This window comes from Felis catus, chromosome B2 (genome assembly GCF_018350175.1).
Source record: "Felis catus isolate Fca126 chromosome B2, F.catus_Fca126_mat1.0, whole genome shotgun sequence".
Classification (NCBI taxonomy): domain Eukaryota; kingdom Metazoa; phylum Chordata; class Mammalia; order Carnivora; family Felidae; genus Felis; species Felis catus.
In genome coordinates, this window is record NC_058372.1 from 118,456,603 (window position 1) to 118,475,488 (window position 18,886).

Sequence of the window (18,886 nt, forward strand, 5' to 3'; positions counted from 1 at the left end):
AGGTGGCTCAGTCGGTTGAGCATCCGACTTCGGCTCAGGTCATGATCTCGCGGTCTGTGAGTTTGAGCCCCGTGTCGGGCTCTGTGCTGACAGCTCAGAGCCTGGAGCCTCCTTCAGGTTCTATGTCTCCCTCTCTCTCTGCTCCTCCCCCACTCATGCTCTGTCTCTCTGTCTGTCTGTCTGTCTCTCTCTCTCTCTCTCTCTGTCAAAAATAAATAAAACATTAAAAAATGTGTTCTTTTATGTGCACATGCTTTTTACTTACTCTTCAATAATTGAACACTGACTGTATGCTAGGTACTATTCTAATTACTGGGAAACTTCAAAGAGTTTACATTCTAGCATGGAAGGGAGACACTAAAAAAATAAATAAGTCATATATATATATACATATATATATATGATAAAGTGCTAGGGAGTAAGTAAAACTGAAAAGGGGATTATAAAATATTGAGTTGGGGTAGGATTGGGGGTGTATGTGAAATAACTTTTGTAAAGAGCTGAAGAAGTAAGGGAGAAACAGGGATATTTGTGGAGGGACATTCCAGGCAAGAGGAAAAAAAACAAGTGCAAAGGCTTAAGGCAGGAGCTTGCCTGGCAAGTTCATTTAACAAGTAACAAGATCAGTGAGTTTGAACTAAGAGGACAAGAAGGAGGTTGGTCATAAAATGAGATGGACCAAAGGACTGAAGAGAAGCCAAATCAGTGAGGCTGATAGATTGAATATGGCCACAGGCTTTCATTCTGAGAGTGCTGGGAAGTGATTGGAGCAGAGAAATGACATGCTGTGGTTTGCTTTCGGTACACTCATTCAGGCTACTGTGTTTGAATAAATGGCAGAGTGAAACGAGGAGACGTGGGGACACCAATTAGGAAATTATTGCCATAATCCATACAAGTTTTATGTCTTGAACTACAGCAGTGATTGTAACTGGTGAGACATGTTTAGGTCCTGGATATCTTTGATGTGGTAGATAGATTTTATTGACAGAATGGATACAGAGAAAGAGAGAAGAATGACCTCAAGATTTTTGATAGGAACAGCTGGAAATACAGAAATTCCCTAACTGAGATGGGAAACACTGTAGAAGAAGCTGGTTTGGGGAGTATAATCGGGAGCTTGTTTTTGGACATGTTAAATTTGAAATATCTACTAGATGTCCAAGAGGAAAAACCACGAAGGCAGTTGGATATATGAGGCTGTCTTTTGAAGGGAAGTTCTAGATGGACATACAGTGAGGCGGTTATCAGCATCATACGTGGGACTTAAAGCAATGTGACCGGAACACACTAACCTTACAGAATTGGGAACATGCAGTGGGGGGAAAAAACCCACAGATGAAGCCTCGGAAGAATTTGTCAGGAATGTGGGAGGAAAGCCAGGTGATTGTTGTTTCCTAGAAACCATGTGCAGAAAATGTTTCAAAGCAGGTGAGTGAATATAAAAATGTAAAGGCCTTTTATATAAATGGTATAACACTTTTTTGGTTACTTTTTCACTGGATGTTTCTTAAGATCGATCTACATTGTTATCATGCATCTATTCTTATGCATCTATCTACTTACTAGTTAATACTCTTTAGCATGTATCTAATGTACTATTTAACCTATGCCCTCCCCCCGGTGCCTGACTGACTTTAGTTCCTTTACACCACATATATCCTGCAGGTTCCTTATGGACTTGTGTGAGATTGCTTCATCATCTACCAGGGATAGAATTCCTGGGTCTTAGTGATGAAATTTTGGGGTGATGGAGGGTTTGTGGGGTCTGGAGCTGATGGCCAAGAAAGAATTCTTGAAGATGTCTTTGGTGCAAAAAGGTGATTTTATTAAAGCATGGGGATAGGACCCATGGGCAGGAAGAACTTCACTGGGGTCCTGACCAGTAACTCATTACATACCCTCAGATTGGGAGAGGGTCAAGGATAGAGTAAGTCTCTAAGGAATTTTGGAAGCAGGGTTTCCAGGACCTTGAGGGGCTAGCTGTTACTAGGGAAATGCCATTTATTACCATTTAATAAAACCTCAGTCATGAGACCCTTTAGATGTATATCGGGGGGCCGTAAGCTTGGAGTATGATTGCCAGCATATATCTTGGGGCAATTGGGATAAAGGAAGCAGACTTACGGGATCCTCAAGGTTGGGATAACGTTATGCCGAGATTCCTTTTTGCCCCTAGCAAAGCGTTATCCAACAGCTGAGCTCCTAGAGGGAGGTCACTCTGCCTGTCTCAAGGACTTGTCAATGGGCTGTAGGCAGTAAGGGAATTTAATTTTTCATTTGCTTTAATTTCCCGTATTACCATGGCAAGCGCTTAAACCCCTTTCCTTTGTTCTTGGGTAGCCAGGAGTGTCCGAGGAATATCACACATATTCCACCTGGGTGTGTGTGTGTGTGTACCAACCTATATTTTGCCTTCAGCTTGCCCCAAGGTCCTTCATAATTTGGGTTTGTATTTTAACTCAGTTGAGTAGCCCCAGATTGCTTCCTAGAATGGCTGCTACAGCCTACTCTGTCTTTACCATGTATCCCCACCAACTCTTGGCATTCTCTGGCTCTCTCATTTTTGGCAGTGTAAAGTTAGGTATAGAGTGATATCTTTTATTTTAATTTTTGTTCCTCTGTCCTGCTGCTCTGATCTGTGTTGTTTGCTCTCTTAGTTTGCTCTCTTTGTTTGCTCTCATATACCTATGGTTGTTATTTCCCTAGACTCTCCATTGTGTTGGATCTCATAGTTTTTGGATCTCTTTGTGTTACTTCCTCATTTTGCTAAAGAACATCTTTAGTAGTTTCCTAAAATAGGATGCATATGAGATTTAACTTGAGTTCTTACCTATATAAAGATATCTTCATCACCCTAACTTAACACTTAATGGTTTGGCTAGATACTGAATTCTGAGATGAACATAATTTTCCCTTAAAAAAAAATGAAGACATTGCTTTCCTATCTTCTAGGTTCCAGTATTGCTTTTAAGAAATTTGATACCATTCTGACTTGTGATCTTTTACATATTGCTTATGATTTTTCTCCATGAGCTTTCAAGATCACTTTATTCCTGTTGACCTCTTGGTGTGAGTTTTGCCCTGCGAAATGTTGATGTGATAATTTAAGCTTTTCAGTTCTGGTGAATTTTATAATGCAAATTCTTTAATAATATCATCTCCACTTTCTTTGTTTTCACTTTTAGGTACCACATTCCTGTTTTAAGGTCAACTAAGTAATAGCCTTAATTACATCTGCAGTGTCTCTTTGCTGTGTAAAACAGCATAGCATATTCAGTCTTGGGGATTAGGGGAACAAATCATGTTGGGAACCATGATTCTGCCTACCACAACCCCTCTACTGAATTTTTCATTACCGCTCTTATGTTTTTATTTCTCATGTTTTTATTCCCAGGATGTTATTTCTCTTTTTTAAATTATAGCTTTCTTTCTTATTTCATGGATACAATGTTGTCTCTTCACAGGATCTCACCACTAGCTGTGCGTGTGTATATTTGTGTTTAACTCTTCCATTCCTTGCATTGTTTCCTTTTCAATCAAGCTTTTCTTTTTCCTTTTCTTTCTTTCTCTCTTTCTTTCTTTCTTTTTCTTCTTATTTGTTTTGGTCTATGTTTTTATGTTGGATATTATCTTGCTATCCTCAAATGTCTGGTAACCATCTGTTCACGTTTGTGAATATGGCGTGTTCCTCTTTTCTCCTCGTAGCTATCCTCTGTGTCTGCCTCTGTGAGGAAAGCTACTTTTCCTAAATTTCTCCAGATTATGAGCCTTCAATGTGAATACAGAGTGGGGTGGATAGTTGCTGTTCCGGCTCCAGACTTTCACCCAATTCCACTACATTTAGCCTCTGCCTGTCCCCCCTACCTTCACCTAATGCTGCCTGGTATTTCTGAGTCTGGGACCTCTCTGGAGTCCTAGGGGAAAATCGCTTATTATTTATCACTTTGCACGGATGAATCATACAGCGCAATAGCAAAATACCTGTTTGACCTACAGATGTCAGAGGTCCGCACTAGGTACCTCTTCTGTGTGCTTCATCCAGCTCTGAGATACCGGATAACTCCTAAGCACTGTTTTTCTCATTTCCTCCACTCTGCAGGAAGTTGCAGGAAGAAATGCTTTGATTCTTCATTCAGAGGACTGGAGAGCTGCCGGTGTGATATGGAATGTAAACAGCGGGGTGACTGTTGCTGGGATTTTGAAGACACCTGTGTGAAATCAAGTATGGACTCTGAGGTTAAGTTCATTGTAACATGTTGGTTGTGCTTTCACGAATGCACATCCGATGTATATTAGTTTTCTAGGGCTGCCATAACACAGAAACTGGGGAGGGGGAGACTTAACCCACAGAAATTCATTTTCTCACAGTCCCAGAGGCTAGAAAGCCAGGATATAGCTGTTTTGAAGGTTGGTTCTTTCTAAGGGCTACGAGGGAGAATCTGTCCCTTGCCCCTCTCCTAGCTGGTGGGTTGCTGGCAGTCACTGGCAGTTGTTGGTTTGTGATAGCGTAACCCCAAACTCTGCCTCCGTCTTCACGGAGAGTTCTCTTGTGTCTTCGCAGTCTTCCCTGTGTGTGTGAGTTCATGTCCAACTTTCCCCTTTTTATAAAAATACCAGTCGCACTGGATAGGGCCCACACTAAGGACCTCATTTTAACTTGAGTGTCTACAGAGATCTTTTTCTAAGCAAGGTCACATTCATGACATTGGGGGCTAGGACTCCAACATTTTATGGGGACATTATTTAACTCATAACGGCTTGTGTATGGGATCTATGATTACCATTCCCCCCTTTACAGTACTAAACATAGAGTCCACACTTGATTTGATTGAGGTTGAGGAGTACTAGTCTCTAGCAGACAAGATGCTGTGTATGTTGCATGGAGTACAGATGTCACAATGGAGTTTCACTATGACTCAAGTTAATCATCTTATTTAGTTTCATTGGCAGTGGCTCTCAGATTTTAGGATGCGTAAGATTCACTTGGAAAGCTGGTGATTCTTGGTGATTCTGATGCCAGTGCTCCACAGAACGCAACTTGAAAAACACTATTCTCTGGGGAGAAGAGACCATTCACAATGTTTAATTTTTTAAGAAACCAGCGATGGCATGTGTGTACGGGGGTGGCTAGTGATTCAAGGAGAGTAAGACTAGAATAACAGAACTCCTCATATTACGCTTTCTGAAAAGGACAAGAGGGAAGGGATAACGTACTGTAGATAAGATGTGTATTCCCTTTACTAAACCTTTCCCAGTATGTTCTAAGTAAATAATAAGTGAAGGGCAATGAAGAACTTTGTGCACAATGGAAGCACACAGCAGTTACCTGTTCAATGCATTTGTCTCCGCACAGGGCTGATGTTGATTTTAGACACTGACTCCTGGCAGGTGGCACTAGGGAACAACAGCGGTGCAGTCTCTTGCTGTTTTTAGCACAGATGTTTATTTACACTGATGTCATAACTGAGCACACAGCCTGGGAGAATAGCAAGGGCATGGTGGAGGCTCATCCACCAGTTCTGTCACCCTCAGCTGCGAGGTGCCCTGACCTCCCTACATCCTTACCCACCTGACCGTGTTCCTGCTACTTCTGTTGTCACTCCCTCTTCCTTGCTGCCTGTCCTTAGACAAAACTGCTCTTGGGTGGCAACAATCACTCAGGCATAACGGTTCATCGCTGTTGGGAACTCCTACTTTTGGGTGGGGACAGAGCCAGTGTTCAGAGTTTCTCCAAACTCAGAGGTGTACCTGCTAGGTGGATCAGAGCTGCTGCTTGAAAGACTGCACCCGTGCCAAATGAAGAAAAGCGGTGGATAGCCCCTTGTTTGTCTTACATATTCTCATTTATTAGTGCGATAAGCCAAGACTTTGACTGCCCAGTAATACAGGGATAAACGCATGGAATTCATGTTTGATATTGGATACTTACAAGAAGTTAAATGCGGGCAACCGAACTGTGTGATTTTACAGCTCGAATATGGACATGCAATAGATTTCGTTGTGGGGAGACCAGACTAGATTCCAGCCTCTGCTCTTGTTCAGATGATTGTCTGCAGAGGAAAGACTGCTGTGCTGACTATAACAGTGTCTGTCAAGGTAAGCAGAGGAGATTGAACCATTTGCCTCCGCGGGTTCAGTGACCCCAGAGCTGACTGGTCTAGGCTGCATAAACGAAAACGAGTCAGAGAATCTTGAGCTACTCCACGTAGAAGAAATGGCCAGTGTGTTTACCGTGGGAAGAAATGCGGCTTGTGTGCTGTAGAGAGAGGGAGCTCATAACATAGGGACTACAGAAAAGAAGAGAAAGATGAAAGTTCTGTATTTCTTGGTAAGGCAAGGTTTCTCTAGTCCAATGACTATGATAGAAATACTTGTGGTTTGAGACACCAGATGGCAGATCCTAAAGTTAAAACATGAGGAAAGAGATTATCTGGCTTGTGTATCAGTCTGTTAAACCAATGTTACTGTTGAAACAGCTGTGTCCTGACTGGTTAAATTACTGATTAAGGACTGTGAGAGAGTTAATGCAGAGCCTGATTAGGATACAGGTTCAACTCCTGATTCCAGCTCTAAGTGAGATACTGTAGATTTTTTTTTTTTTTAATTACTAATCCCTCTGAACACCTAATGAAATTTATGAAAAATGAGCATAAACACACAGCAACAAAATTGCTTCAAGCTATCAACCTTTTTTTCATAATGCCACACCCAATAAGAGGAATAGGAGGAACATGTTATAGAAGAAACATTAACTGTCATCTCTTAGTAGAAAATAGGTTTTGCACTAATGGATGAATCAGTTTTTATTACAAAATGTAATTGAAAACCAACTAAAAAGAGCTATCAAAAAAGAAAAATAAAAGCCTAAAATGGTAACTTCTTTTTCAAATAATTATTGCTTGACATTTAGTATTGTATCATTAAAAATTCTGCTACATTCACGAAGGCAAGCATAATTTCTTGCTTGCTTATTTCTATAAGTTCACTGACCACACTGCCTCTGACCTCTATATTTTCCCAGCTTTTACCCCAAATATATAACTTTTAACTTTTTATCTCAAGACTGATCCTCAGGTCATATGGTAAAATTTCCTGCTGAATTCCTTGCACAATATTGTTCAAACTTAATAGATACAAAAATAATTGTTTAGCAGTGTAGAAGTTTACTACCACCACTAACTGGGCACTTTGATGGAGTTAATTTCATCATTTCAGCTTATTTTTCAAAATAAATGTAAATGTGTTCTTACTGTAAGGATTCAACGGTTTGTTTAAAGAGGATACATGATTTTTGCCAAAATTAAATCTTTAAGCAGTAGCTTGAAGGCATTTGAATAATTTTGGAAGAAACCAGCCAGTTACTCTTACATTTTAAATTTAGAATTTTAAAGATTCTATGATAAACTTCTAACACACGTACAGAAGAGAGTAGTATGGTCCAGCACCTAGCCCCAGCAATTATCAACTAATGGCCAGTCTTGTCTCATCTTGACAAAGTATAATTTTCAAAAGATAAAAACACAACTCTCATATAAATGTAACGTGACCATGTCAAAGAGTAATTGGCTCATTCATGAGATAACCAACTGGAATGTTCAGTTGGCTTAAAGAGAATGAAAGAGACTAAGTATATATAGTATGGAAAGAATGTTAGAATGAGGTAAAAAGTACTGTAACTTTTGGCGGGATAGAAATGATTTGCATTTCTACAGGAAAATTTCTTTGCTATCAGACGAGAATCAGTTGTGTTGCTATCACTTTTCTACCAATTAACTGCTATTGTTACTGTGAGGTAAAATAAATGGTAAAGAATAAGCTAAACAAAGGTATACATTCCTAGGTAATTAGATAATCCATTTGATTAGATAACGTCCATTTTAGATAATTCCCAGAATGACATTAAAATGAAGTTTGGTGATCAGTCCTCCTTTTGCTTATCTTCAAGTTTTGGATTTTGTCTTTCTTAAAAAAAAATGTAATTTTATTCACCCCAGCTTTTCTCCCTAAATTTTAGATTATTTCTAAGTAAATCCTACAGTTAATATTCATCTGTAAATATTTTCAGGACATATCTAAAAAAATGTAAGTATTTAACAAAATTGTAGTACCATTAATAGATCTAAAAACATCAATTGTTGTTTGTTGTCATCAAATATCCACTGTTCTGATTTTTCTGCTTGTTTCATAACATTTTTTAAAAAGATTGTCTGAAGTAGGATCCAAATAGATTCCATACATTACAAGTGGCCGATGTATTTCAAGTCCTTTAAAAGTAGGTTCTCTTTCTTTTTTTCCCCTTGCAATTTACATGTTGGAGTAAAAGGGCCATTTGTTCTACGGTTTTCCGGTCTGAGCTTTGTAGACTGCATCCCCTGTAACTTAAGCAGTTTGTCATCTCATTTCCTGAAAATTGGTAGTTGCAATTAGAATCAGACGACTGTTCAGATTCAGGTGCTATTTATTTATTTTTTTATTTTGCAAGTATACTCCGTAGATGGTGGTATTACTTCCATCAAGAGGCACATCTTGACTGCTTGTCACCTTTTCTGGGATGTTAGCCATTGATGATCATTGTGTATATCCATCAAGGGGTGCAAGTGATGACATTTATGCTCTATCATTTCTACTTCATTAATCAGCTGGAATGTTCTATAAACAGAAACATTTATGAAGTCAAATTTTTTTAGTTAAGATCTTTGTTCAGGTTTTCCCAGTTGATATCAATTATTCTCATTGGCTGCTTCTGCCCACCCCCCACCCCCCACCATGATTTCTTTCCTCCTTTCTTTAGATGGTGTATCTGTATTTGTTAAACTCCTTTTTTCTAATTGTCCCTTTCCAGTTAAATGAATCTCCTTTGTTTTTCTTGGTAAAGATGAGCTTCTTGATATTCGATCTGTGCAAATATCTGGATGCACTGACCTTTTCACCATGTGGAATAACACTTAACATGTTCTGGTAGATTTAAGTCATTGGAATAACATGAACTAAGTACTTGGGAAAGATCAAGGTCATTGAACATTTGTTCTTTTTTTTATGGTGTAGTTGTCTAAAGATTTTGATCTTACATTTTTTTAGGAGAAACCCCATGGGTGAAGGAAGAGTGTGGCACAGCCCAGCCGTCTCAGTGTCCAGAAGGGTGAGAATGAGGGCAGTTTTTATTCTCCTTTAACAGATGGCACATGGAATGTAGTTGAGACACAGGGTGGAATTTCCTCCACTATATTTATATTTCAAAACAATAAAGTTAAGAAACGATGAGGATTCTTCTGATTTCAAACTCAGAGTTTTGTCTACAAAGCATTTTTAAATTAATTTTTTTAGATTCATGTCTTACAACAATGACTTAAAAAGATTTGTTGAGCTATTACGTACTGACATTCCCAAGGTCCTATGATCAGGACTGGAATTTAGATCTGAATTACTCCAGCCAGAACTCTTCTCTATTCACATCCTGGTACCTCGAATTTATACTTACTGAGGGAAGGGGAAGAAGTTTGCCCATGGAAGGCCTCACAAGGAAAGGTAGGCCTTGAAGGATGAGGAGGACTCATTACGTGTACATGCGTGATGAACATGTGAGGTAGAACCCCTCGCTGACCCCTCCTATGCATCTCCTCCACACGTTTGTGGTGGCTGCTACTGGACTTTTCCCAATCCTGGAAACATGCCCACATCATGTCCCAGTGAGGATGGATTTCTTCTCCAGTGGCCCCTTATGCCCGTTCCCTACTTCATTCTGGCCCAAGCAGTGGGAGGAAGATGATGAGGTAGAAGAAAAAAGGAATACCTGGTATAGGAAGAGTTAGTGCAGTCATTTTTAGATAGCATTATTTTATATAAAAAATGTGTGGATAATGTCTGTTTTTGTACCATGCCACTTTGGTTTACCCCAGTCCTCAGATCCAGTTGCCCAGTTCAGCAGCATCCAGGAGGAAGAGCCAAGAATTTAGAATAAAAAGGATACTTGAGTTTGACTCCTGGTCTTGCCCCTGAGACTCTGCACTAGTCACTTCTCTGAACTTCATCTATAAAATTGTAGTAGAGGGGCGCCTGAGTGACTCAGTCAGTTAAGCGTCCAACTTTGGCTCAGGTCATGATCTCACAGTTTGTGGGTTTGAGCTCTGCATCAGGCTGTGTGCTGACAGCTCAGAGCCTGGAGCCTGCTTGGGATTCTCTGTCTCCCTCCCTCACTCGCGTTCCGTCTCTGTCTCTGCCTCTGTCTCTCTCTCTCTGTCTCTTTCAAAAAATAAACATTAAAAAATTTAAAGTAGTAGTAGTAGTAATAATAATAACAATAATAATGCCAAGTTCAGAAGATTTCATGTGAGAATTAAGTCAACATCATCATCAGTGTGGATCCTGCTTAGGATTTTCTCTCTCTCCTCTCTTTCCATCCCTCCTCCACTCATGCTCTCTCTCTTTCTCAAAATAAATAACATCAAAAAATAAATCTTTAAAAAGGGAAAGAAAAAAAACATGATAATTGTCTTAATGTGCTTTCTAAGGATTTTCTAATTTAGAGAATTGTAAGTAGTACAGACGTCTTTGTTTTTGTTTTTCTTTTACAATAAAAACATGTACTAATTCTGTTTTCCACTTTCAGATTTGAATTGCCACCAGTTATTTTGTTTTCCATGGATGGATTTAGAGCTGAATATTTGCAGACCTGGGATACTCTCCTACCTAATATTCATAAACTGAGTAAGTCTCCACAACCACAGGCACACAAACGATGAGGACACCTAGTTAGCTATCCTGTAGATGTGCACCTTTCTTCCTGACCTTCCATATTAGTAGTTTGTCTTCTCCCAGGACCTCTGGAGATCCTGAGGACTTCACCACTCAGGATACCTAGTTTCATGCTTTTGGCTCCTCGTCTTTTTTGAAGCATGCTCATCTTTTTGTTTGTTTCTTGTGATTCGTTTTGTATTTGAATATAACTTCATCCTATGGAAATCTGTTCACATATAATGTCTCAAAAGTCGTGTTTGTCAGACTTGGGTTCTGGGTCTTAGCAACAAGAATATGACCAGCAAGGACATGATCCTGAAGGAGTCTGAATGGCAGAGCAGAGTCAGCACATCATACGCTCCAGAAGGCAAAAAGTCTAGTATCTCTCTCTGGTTCTGGAATGAAACTGCCTGGAACCTGGCTTCACCGCTTATTAGCTGTGAGACCTTGGGCAAACTTATCTCACCTATTGGCGCTCTTTCTCTCCAGTTGTAAAATGGTCACTTCCTACCTGATGCAAATACTGTGAGAATGTATATGTGGTACACACTGAATGGTTTTAAGCTGTGATTGTAATTATTGTTTCTGTTATCATCTTTATCAGGATGTGACGCTTCTTTTTAGGACACTTGGCCTTCATACAGTTTTATAAAGTTATTAATAAGGAGAAATTAAGTACCTATGGATACAGAGCCAAGAAGTATATCAGAGCATGGTTGGAACCAGAGGGTTGGTTCCAGAGTCTGTATTCTTCACTGCCTGACAATTCCTTTCTTTCTTCCCCCTTCCACTAGGCCTTCTTTTGCCTCTAAGGTTCTCAAAGTTTATCACAATTTTACTGGAATCCTGTTTTTATTTTTCTCCAAATTATTAAAAAAGAGCTGTTTGAGCCTGAGTAAGTCAATTACCTCATCTGGGCCTTCGTTTCTTCATTTGTAAAATGAGAGGATTAACTTTATGGAATTCTACTGTTAATTCCAGCTCTAAAATTCCATGACTCTAGAGAGATGAACTGCGTCCCTACAACACAAGATACTTTGTCTCTTCAGCTTTTTTCTTATTCCCTGAGGCAGAACTACAGCAAAGACATTGAGAGTTTGGGGCTCTGACCGAATTAGCTTCAAATTCAGGATTTGTCATTTAACTGCTGAGTTACTTTGGCCTGGAAAGTTGATTAACACTTCCCAGTTGGTATTTCCTCATCTGAATTTTCCTTGACAATCGGGATATCCAATTCTGTATCCAAAAGGGAATTTAGCTAGCCAGGCTGAACCGAACCCCTTCTGAAGGGGAATTATTTGATTTGCTCATCCCACTCAGGGTTGGAAATGACACCAATGAAACATTGGGCCATTGAGAATGTTCCCTTTTTAAAGTTTAATATGTATTTTTTAAGTCATGCAGACAACATTTGATTCTTTAATGTGTAGACATCACTAACTAGGTCTACCAAGGCAAAATGGGCTGTTAGTTTCCAGGAGGCCTGATTAAGAATAGATGTGAATGAGACTTAGGATTAGGACTTCCTGGGAAAAGTAGGCTTGAGGTGAGGTGTGTGACAACAGACATCACTTTAAGGAAGTCTAGAACCCCATCTCCAGTATCCCAAGAAGCTGCCTGAGTTGGGTGACAGCGGTCTGGGAAGCTGAGCATGAACTAATACCACAGCACAGTGAGTCATATTGGTGGCTTAAAAGGACTCAGACTCAACTCTAGTGAGACGACAAGGTCATTATCTTGTCTTAGTGTGGGTGGGGACAGAAAAACAAGGGTCAGGCCCAAGAACAGCAGACTGTCAGGTGAGATGGAAGTAATTCGACTTGCACCACAAGTCAGGCTTCCTGGAAAGTTAGGTAGGAAATTGGGGATTGATTAAGACTAGTAGTAACAGGTGTATCTGGCAGGCAACATTTGTAGATTTTTGAAGATCAGAGTTAGTTAGCAAAGTTTACTTTCACAAACAATAGAATTCTTAACTTCTCCACAGCAGATGCCGTTTGCTGTCTGCTGCCTCTTCCTCCTCCCCCTCTTCCTCTTTCTTTCTTCTTTTTAATTTTATTGTGGTAAAAATACTTAGGAGATATAACCACTTAACAGCCTTTTAAGTGTATAATGAAATATTGTTATCTATAGGCCCAATGTTGTATAGCAGATCTCTAGAATTTATTCATCTTGCGTAAATGAAATTTTATACCCATTGATTAGCAACTCTCCATTTTTTTCCTCCCCACAGACCCTGGAAATCACCATTCTATTCTTTGTTTTAAGACCTTGACTCTTTTAGATCTCATATAAGTGGAATTATTTGTATTCGTCTTTCTGTAACAGGCTTATTTCATTTAATGTCCTCAAGATTCATTTATATGGTTTCATTTTTTTAAGGCCAAATCAAGTTCCGTTGCATATATACACCACTTAAAAATCCATTTATCTATTGATGGACATTTAGGTTGTTTCCACATCTTGGTTATTGTGAATAGTATTGCATTGAACATGGGAATGTTAATATCTCTTCAAGAACTTGATCTCAATTATTTTGGATAAATATCCAGAAGTAGGATTGCTGGATCATATGATAGTTGTATAACTTTTTTATTCTCACTGTCAGTGCACAAGGGTTGCACTTTCTCCACACCCTCACTAACACATGTCTTTTGTGTTTCTGATAATAGCCATCCTAACAGGTGTGCAGTGATATCTCATTGTGGTTTTGACTTGCATTTTCCTGATGTTTAATGACATTGATCATCTTGTATGTATTGGTCATTTGTAGGTCTTCTTCAGAGAAGTATCTATTCAAATCCTTAGCCTATTTTTTAATTGGGTTATTAGGTTTTTTTCTATTGAATTGTAAGAATTTATTATCTATTTTAGAAGTCAATTCCTTACCACATATATGGTTTGTAAGTATTTTCTTCCATTCCATATGTTGTTTCTGTCGATGGTTTCCTTTGCTATGCAGAAGCTTGTTAGTTTGATGCAGTCCCATTAGTTTATTTTTGCTTTTGTTGCTTGTGTTTTTGGTGTCATATTCATGAGATCATTACTAAAACCAATATCACAAATCTCTCCTCCTCTTTTCTTGTAAGATTCTTGAGTCTTTAGTTCATTTTGAGTTAGATATTGTTTATGGTATATGAAAGGGTCCTTGCCTAGTTCCTAATTTTACTGAGAAAGCTCTCAGTTTTTCATTGTTGAGTATAATCTTACTTGTGGGCTTTCCATACATGACCTTTACCATGTTGAGGTAATTTCCCTCCATTTCTAGTATGTTGAGAGTCTTTATCATGAAAGAGTATTGAACTTTATCAGATGCTTTTTCTGCATCTGTTTAGATGATCATGTGATTTTTATCCTGTATTTTATTAATGTGGTATATCACATTAATTGATTTTCCTATGTTGAGCCATCTTTTATCACAGGGATAAATCCCACTTGGTAATGGTGTGTGATTCCTTTAATGTACTGTTGAATCCAGTTTCCTGGTATTTTGTTGAAGATTTTTTCATCTATGTTCATCGGGGATATTGTCCTGTAGTTTCCTTTTCTTGTGGTGTCTTTGTCTGGTTTTGGTATCAGGATAAATGCTGTCTTCATAAAATGAGTTTGGGACAGTTTTCTTCTCTTCAGTTTTTTGGAAGAGTTTAAGAATGATCGCCATTGATTCTTCTTTGTTTCATTTGAATGTTTATTTTTGAGAGAGACAGAGACAGAGCATGTGAGGGGGAAAAGCAGAGAGAGAGGGAGACAGGATCCAAAGTGGGCTCTATGCTGATAGCAGAGAGCCTGATGAAGGACTCAAACCCACGAACCATGAGATCATGACCTGAGCTGAAATTGGACCCTTAACTGACAGCTACCTAGGAGCCCCGTGCATTAATTTGTCTTTAAATACTTGAGAGAATTCATCAGTAAAGCCTTCTAATCCTAGACTTTTCTCTGGAGGAGGTGTAGTCTAGCTAAAGGTTTGTTAATTTTATCTTTTCAAAAAACCAACTTTAATTTTCTTGATTTTTACAAGTATTTTTCTACTCTTTGTTTCCTTTATGTCTGCTATAATCTTTATTGTTTCCTTCCTTGAGCTAACTTTGGATGTAGTTTGTTCCTTTTCTTCTTTGAGTTGTAAAGTTAGGTTGTTTATGTAAAATTTCTTTTTTAATGTAGCTGTTTGTTGCTATACACTTCCATCCTCGTACTGTTTTTGCTGTATCTGTCAGCTGTTTCACCTACTACGCATTTAGTTTTCTGCTCTTTCTTAGAGTTTATAGTTTCTTTTTTTTTTAAATTTTTTAATGTTTATTTATTTTTGAGAGGGACAGAGACAGAATGAGAGTGGGTTAGGGGCGGAGAGAGAGGGAGACATAGAATCCGAAGCAGGCTCCAGGCTCTGAGCTGTCAGTACCAGAGCCCAACGCAGGGCTGGAACTCACTGAGCTGTGAGATCATGACCTGAGCCGAAGTCGGACACTCAACCGACTGAGCCACCCAGGTGCCCCAAGTTTATAGTTTCTAAGGATATGTGTTTATTCTATTTATGTTTCCAGATTTTTGGGGGGTTGGTACTTCCTTTTTGAAAAAGTTCTTTAAAGAGTAAAATACACAAATTATAAACTTTTAAAAATGATATTAAAATGTATATAGTAGAATAACAACAACCAACTAACAAACAAAAAAACTCTTTCCAGATCTTTCTAGCTTTATCTCTGCGGAAGCATCTACTCTTGTTGGTTTCTTGTGTATCCTTCCTTCTTTTATGATTTAGATTATTAAGTTCTAGAAGAAACAATTATAGAATATTTTGCTTTCTGTGAACTGTTCTACAACAGCTCTTGTTCAAAGGCAGGTGATCCAAAATTGTAGCATGAATCATGGATAGTCCACAGGTGTGCCCTATTTGGGACATCCCAACTAATGTCATGTTTTTACATTACTGGTAGCTTAGTTTGTGTTTTATTTTATACTCCATGGCTTTAGGCATTTAAGAATTTGATTACATCACCCATGTTTGAAGGAAATAAAAGAAAAACTGACTTTAATATTTCTGTTTATTGTATGTTCCTCCCCCCCCCCACTTAAATTCTTTTAATTATATAAGCGAATTGGATCTCATTTTATTTTCTTATTGTATGACTTCTTAAAAATAATAAATGTTGTCTTTCTCTGGTTAAGTATGAGACTTATGGTAGTATTGACTGGAAAAAAAAGGTTATTTTAATCGTTAATTATACTTAGAAATCAAATCCTCAGGCAGGCCTCAAACTTAGGTACATCAGAACCACTTTGGGTGGCTTGCCACAAATGTTGATTTTTTTTCCAGATCTCTTTTCTTCATATTCTACTTACCCCTCCATTCCTACTAGAGTCCTATTTAGTAAACTTGATATGGAGCCCAAGAAGGTTCTGAAGGAAATAATCCCTAGGTCATATTAGAGACACTGCATATTGGACCAACTCCAAGCCTATTGGAGAAAACTTTCATTGTTTCCAACTATAAACTTTGTAACTTTCTGGACAAAAATCATTTTTGCTTTTTGTTTTAACCTAAATAAAATCAATAATGGTGAAGCTTTCTTTTAGAATTTGAGTTGACAGTATTTTGAAATGGAAAATTTCTTATTCTTCACTGTTGGAGAGGAAATAGCAATGCTGGAGTGGTTCTGACCTTGAGTGGCATTATTGCACAGATTGAAAACAGCAGAACATTTGAAAGCAAAGTTGATGCCACACTTTGTGGAAAACAGATCACAGGAAACTTCACTGATCAAATGGAAACTGTACTGAAAATAATAAGTAGTAAAGTTATTTACTACTTATTTTATAAATGTTACTACGTGACATAGGCTTATGCTCATATATAGGCCAAATTCCTTTTCAGTTACCTAGATAGTTGTGTTGACTTTTGTTATATTGGACGCTGTCACATAAGAACTATTAGCTGGGATGAAAATGTTATATAGAAATTCTCATCATAATGACCTGAGTCAGAAAGAGAGGAGCAACACAAACATACAAAGCTGGTGGCAGTGTGTAATTTGGGGTATGCTTAGCTGAATGATCCCCAAGATGTGGCTCATGGACAAAATGTGGCCCACTCTATTTTTGTGTGGCCTAGTAAATGCTAAGAATTGTTTTACATTATTAACTGGTTGAGAAATAAAGAAGAGAATATTTAGTGATATGTACAAATTACATGGAATTCAAATTTCAATGTCCATAAATAAAGATTTATTGGAGGACAGCCATGCTTATTTGTTGGTGTAGCATCTATGGATGCTTTTGGCCTCAATAGCTGAATTCAGCTGCTATAACAAGGAACATATGGACTTACAAAGCCTAACATTTATGATCTGGCCTTTATAGAGAAATGTTGTAGAGTCTTTCACTTCTCTATTAAAAACTGACATTACTTAGAATGTAGGAATTGTAGGCATCAGAATTTCAACCTTTTTGAAATCAAGGAATCGATCCCATTTATAGTTGCACAAAAAACCATAAAATACCTAGGAATAAATCTAACCAAAGAGGTGAAAAATCTATACACTGAAAACTGTAGAAAGCTTATGAAAGAAATTGAAGAAGACACAAAAAAATGGAAAAAAGTCCATACTCCTGGATAGGAAGAACAAATATTGTTAAAATATCGATACTACCCAAAGCAGTCTACATATTCAATGCAATCCCTATCAAAGTAACGACAACATTCTTCACAGAGCTAGAACAAATAATCCTAAAATTTGTATGGAACCTGAAAAGACCCCGAATAGCCAAAGCAATCTTGAAAAAGAAAACCAAAGCAGGAGGCATCACAATCCCAGACTTCAAGCTATACTGCAAAGCTGTAATCATCAAGACAGTATGGTACTGGCACAAGAGCAGACACTCAAATCAATGGAACAGAATAGAGAACCCAGAAATGGACCCACAAACGTATGGGTAGCTAATCTTTGACAAAGCAGGAAAGAATATCCAATGGAATAAAGACAGTCTCTTCAGCAAGTGGTGCTGGGAAAACTGGACAGCGACATGCAGAAGAATGTACCTGGGCCACTTTCTTACACCATACACAAAAATAAACTCAAAACAGATGAAAGACCTAAATGTATGACCGGGAGTCATCAAAATCCTTAAGGAGAAAGCGGGCAAAAACCTCTTTGATCTTGGCCTCAGCAACTTCTTACTCAACACGTCTCTGGAGGCAAGGGAAACAAAAGTAAAAATGAACTACTGGGACCTCATCAAAATAAAAAGCTTCTGCGCAGTGAAGGAAACAATCAGCAAAACTAAAAGGCAACCAACAGAATGGGAGAAGATATTTGCAAATAACATATCAGATAAAGGGTTAGTATCCAATACTATAAAGAACTTATCAAACACCCAAAAAACACCCCAAAAAAACCAAATAATCCAGTGAAGAAGTGGGCAAAAAACATGAATAGACACTTATCCAAAGAAGACATCCAGATGGCCAACCGACACATGAAAAAATGCCCCACATCACTCATCATCAGGGAAATACAAATCAAAGTACAATGAGATACCACCTTACACCTGTCAGAATGGCTAACATTAACAACTCAGGCAACAACGGATGTTGGCGAGGATGCGGAGAAAAAGGATCTCTTTTGCATTGTTGGTGGGAATGCAAGCTGGTGCAGCCACTCTGGAAAACAGTATGGAGGTTCCTCAAGCAACTAAAAATAGAACTACCCTACGACCCAGCAATTGCACTACTAGGCATTTATCCAAGTGATACAGGTGTGCTGTTTCGAAGGGACACATGCACCCCCATGTTTATAGCAGCACTATCAACAATAGCTGAAGTATGGAAAGAGCCCAAATGTCCATCGATGGATGAATGGATAAAGAAGATGTGGTATGTATGTATATATATATATATATATATATATATATATATATGTGTGTGTGTGTGTGTGTGTATATATATATACACACACACACACACACACACACACACACACACACACAATGGAATATTACTCGGCAATCAAAAAGAATGAAATCTTGCCATTTGCAATTACGTGGATGGAACTGGAGGGTATTATGCTAAGTGAAATTAGTCAGAGAAAGACAAAAAACATATGACTTCACTCATATGAGGACTTTAAGAGACAAAACAGATGAACATAAG

At 38.4% G+C, this 18,886-nt stretch overlaps 1 protein-coding gene across 5 annotated transcripts in view; it reads left to right on the forward strand.

Annotated features, from left to right (window-relative positions):
* Positions 1 to 18,886, forward strand: part of ENPP3 (ectonucleotide pyrophosphatase/phosphodiesterase 3) — an 89,882-nt gene that overhangs the window by 20,252 nt on the left and 50,744 nt on the right. For 4 of the 5 annotated variants that reach the window (XM_019831231.3, XM_045058048.1, XM_045058049.1 and 1 more), the window contains 4 exons: positions 4,103 to 4,225; positions 5,974 to 6,099; positions 9,082 to 9,142; positions 10,610 to 10,707. In XM_019831231.3, the coding sequence (XP_019686790.2) occupies positions 4,165 to 4,225; positions 5,974 to 6,099; positions 9,082 to 9,142; positions 10,610 to 10,707 (346 nt within the window). In that variant the 5' untranslated portion in view covers positions 4,103 to 4,164. Of the gene's footprint in view, positions 1 to 4,102; positions 4,226 to 4,932; positions 5,115 to 5,973; positions 6,100 to 9,081; positions 9,143 to 10,609; positions 10,708 to 18,886 lie in introns of those variants that run through there. The other variant, XM_045058050.1, reaches the window with a different exon arrangement.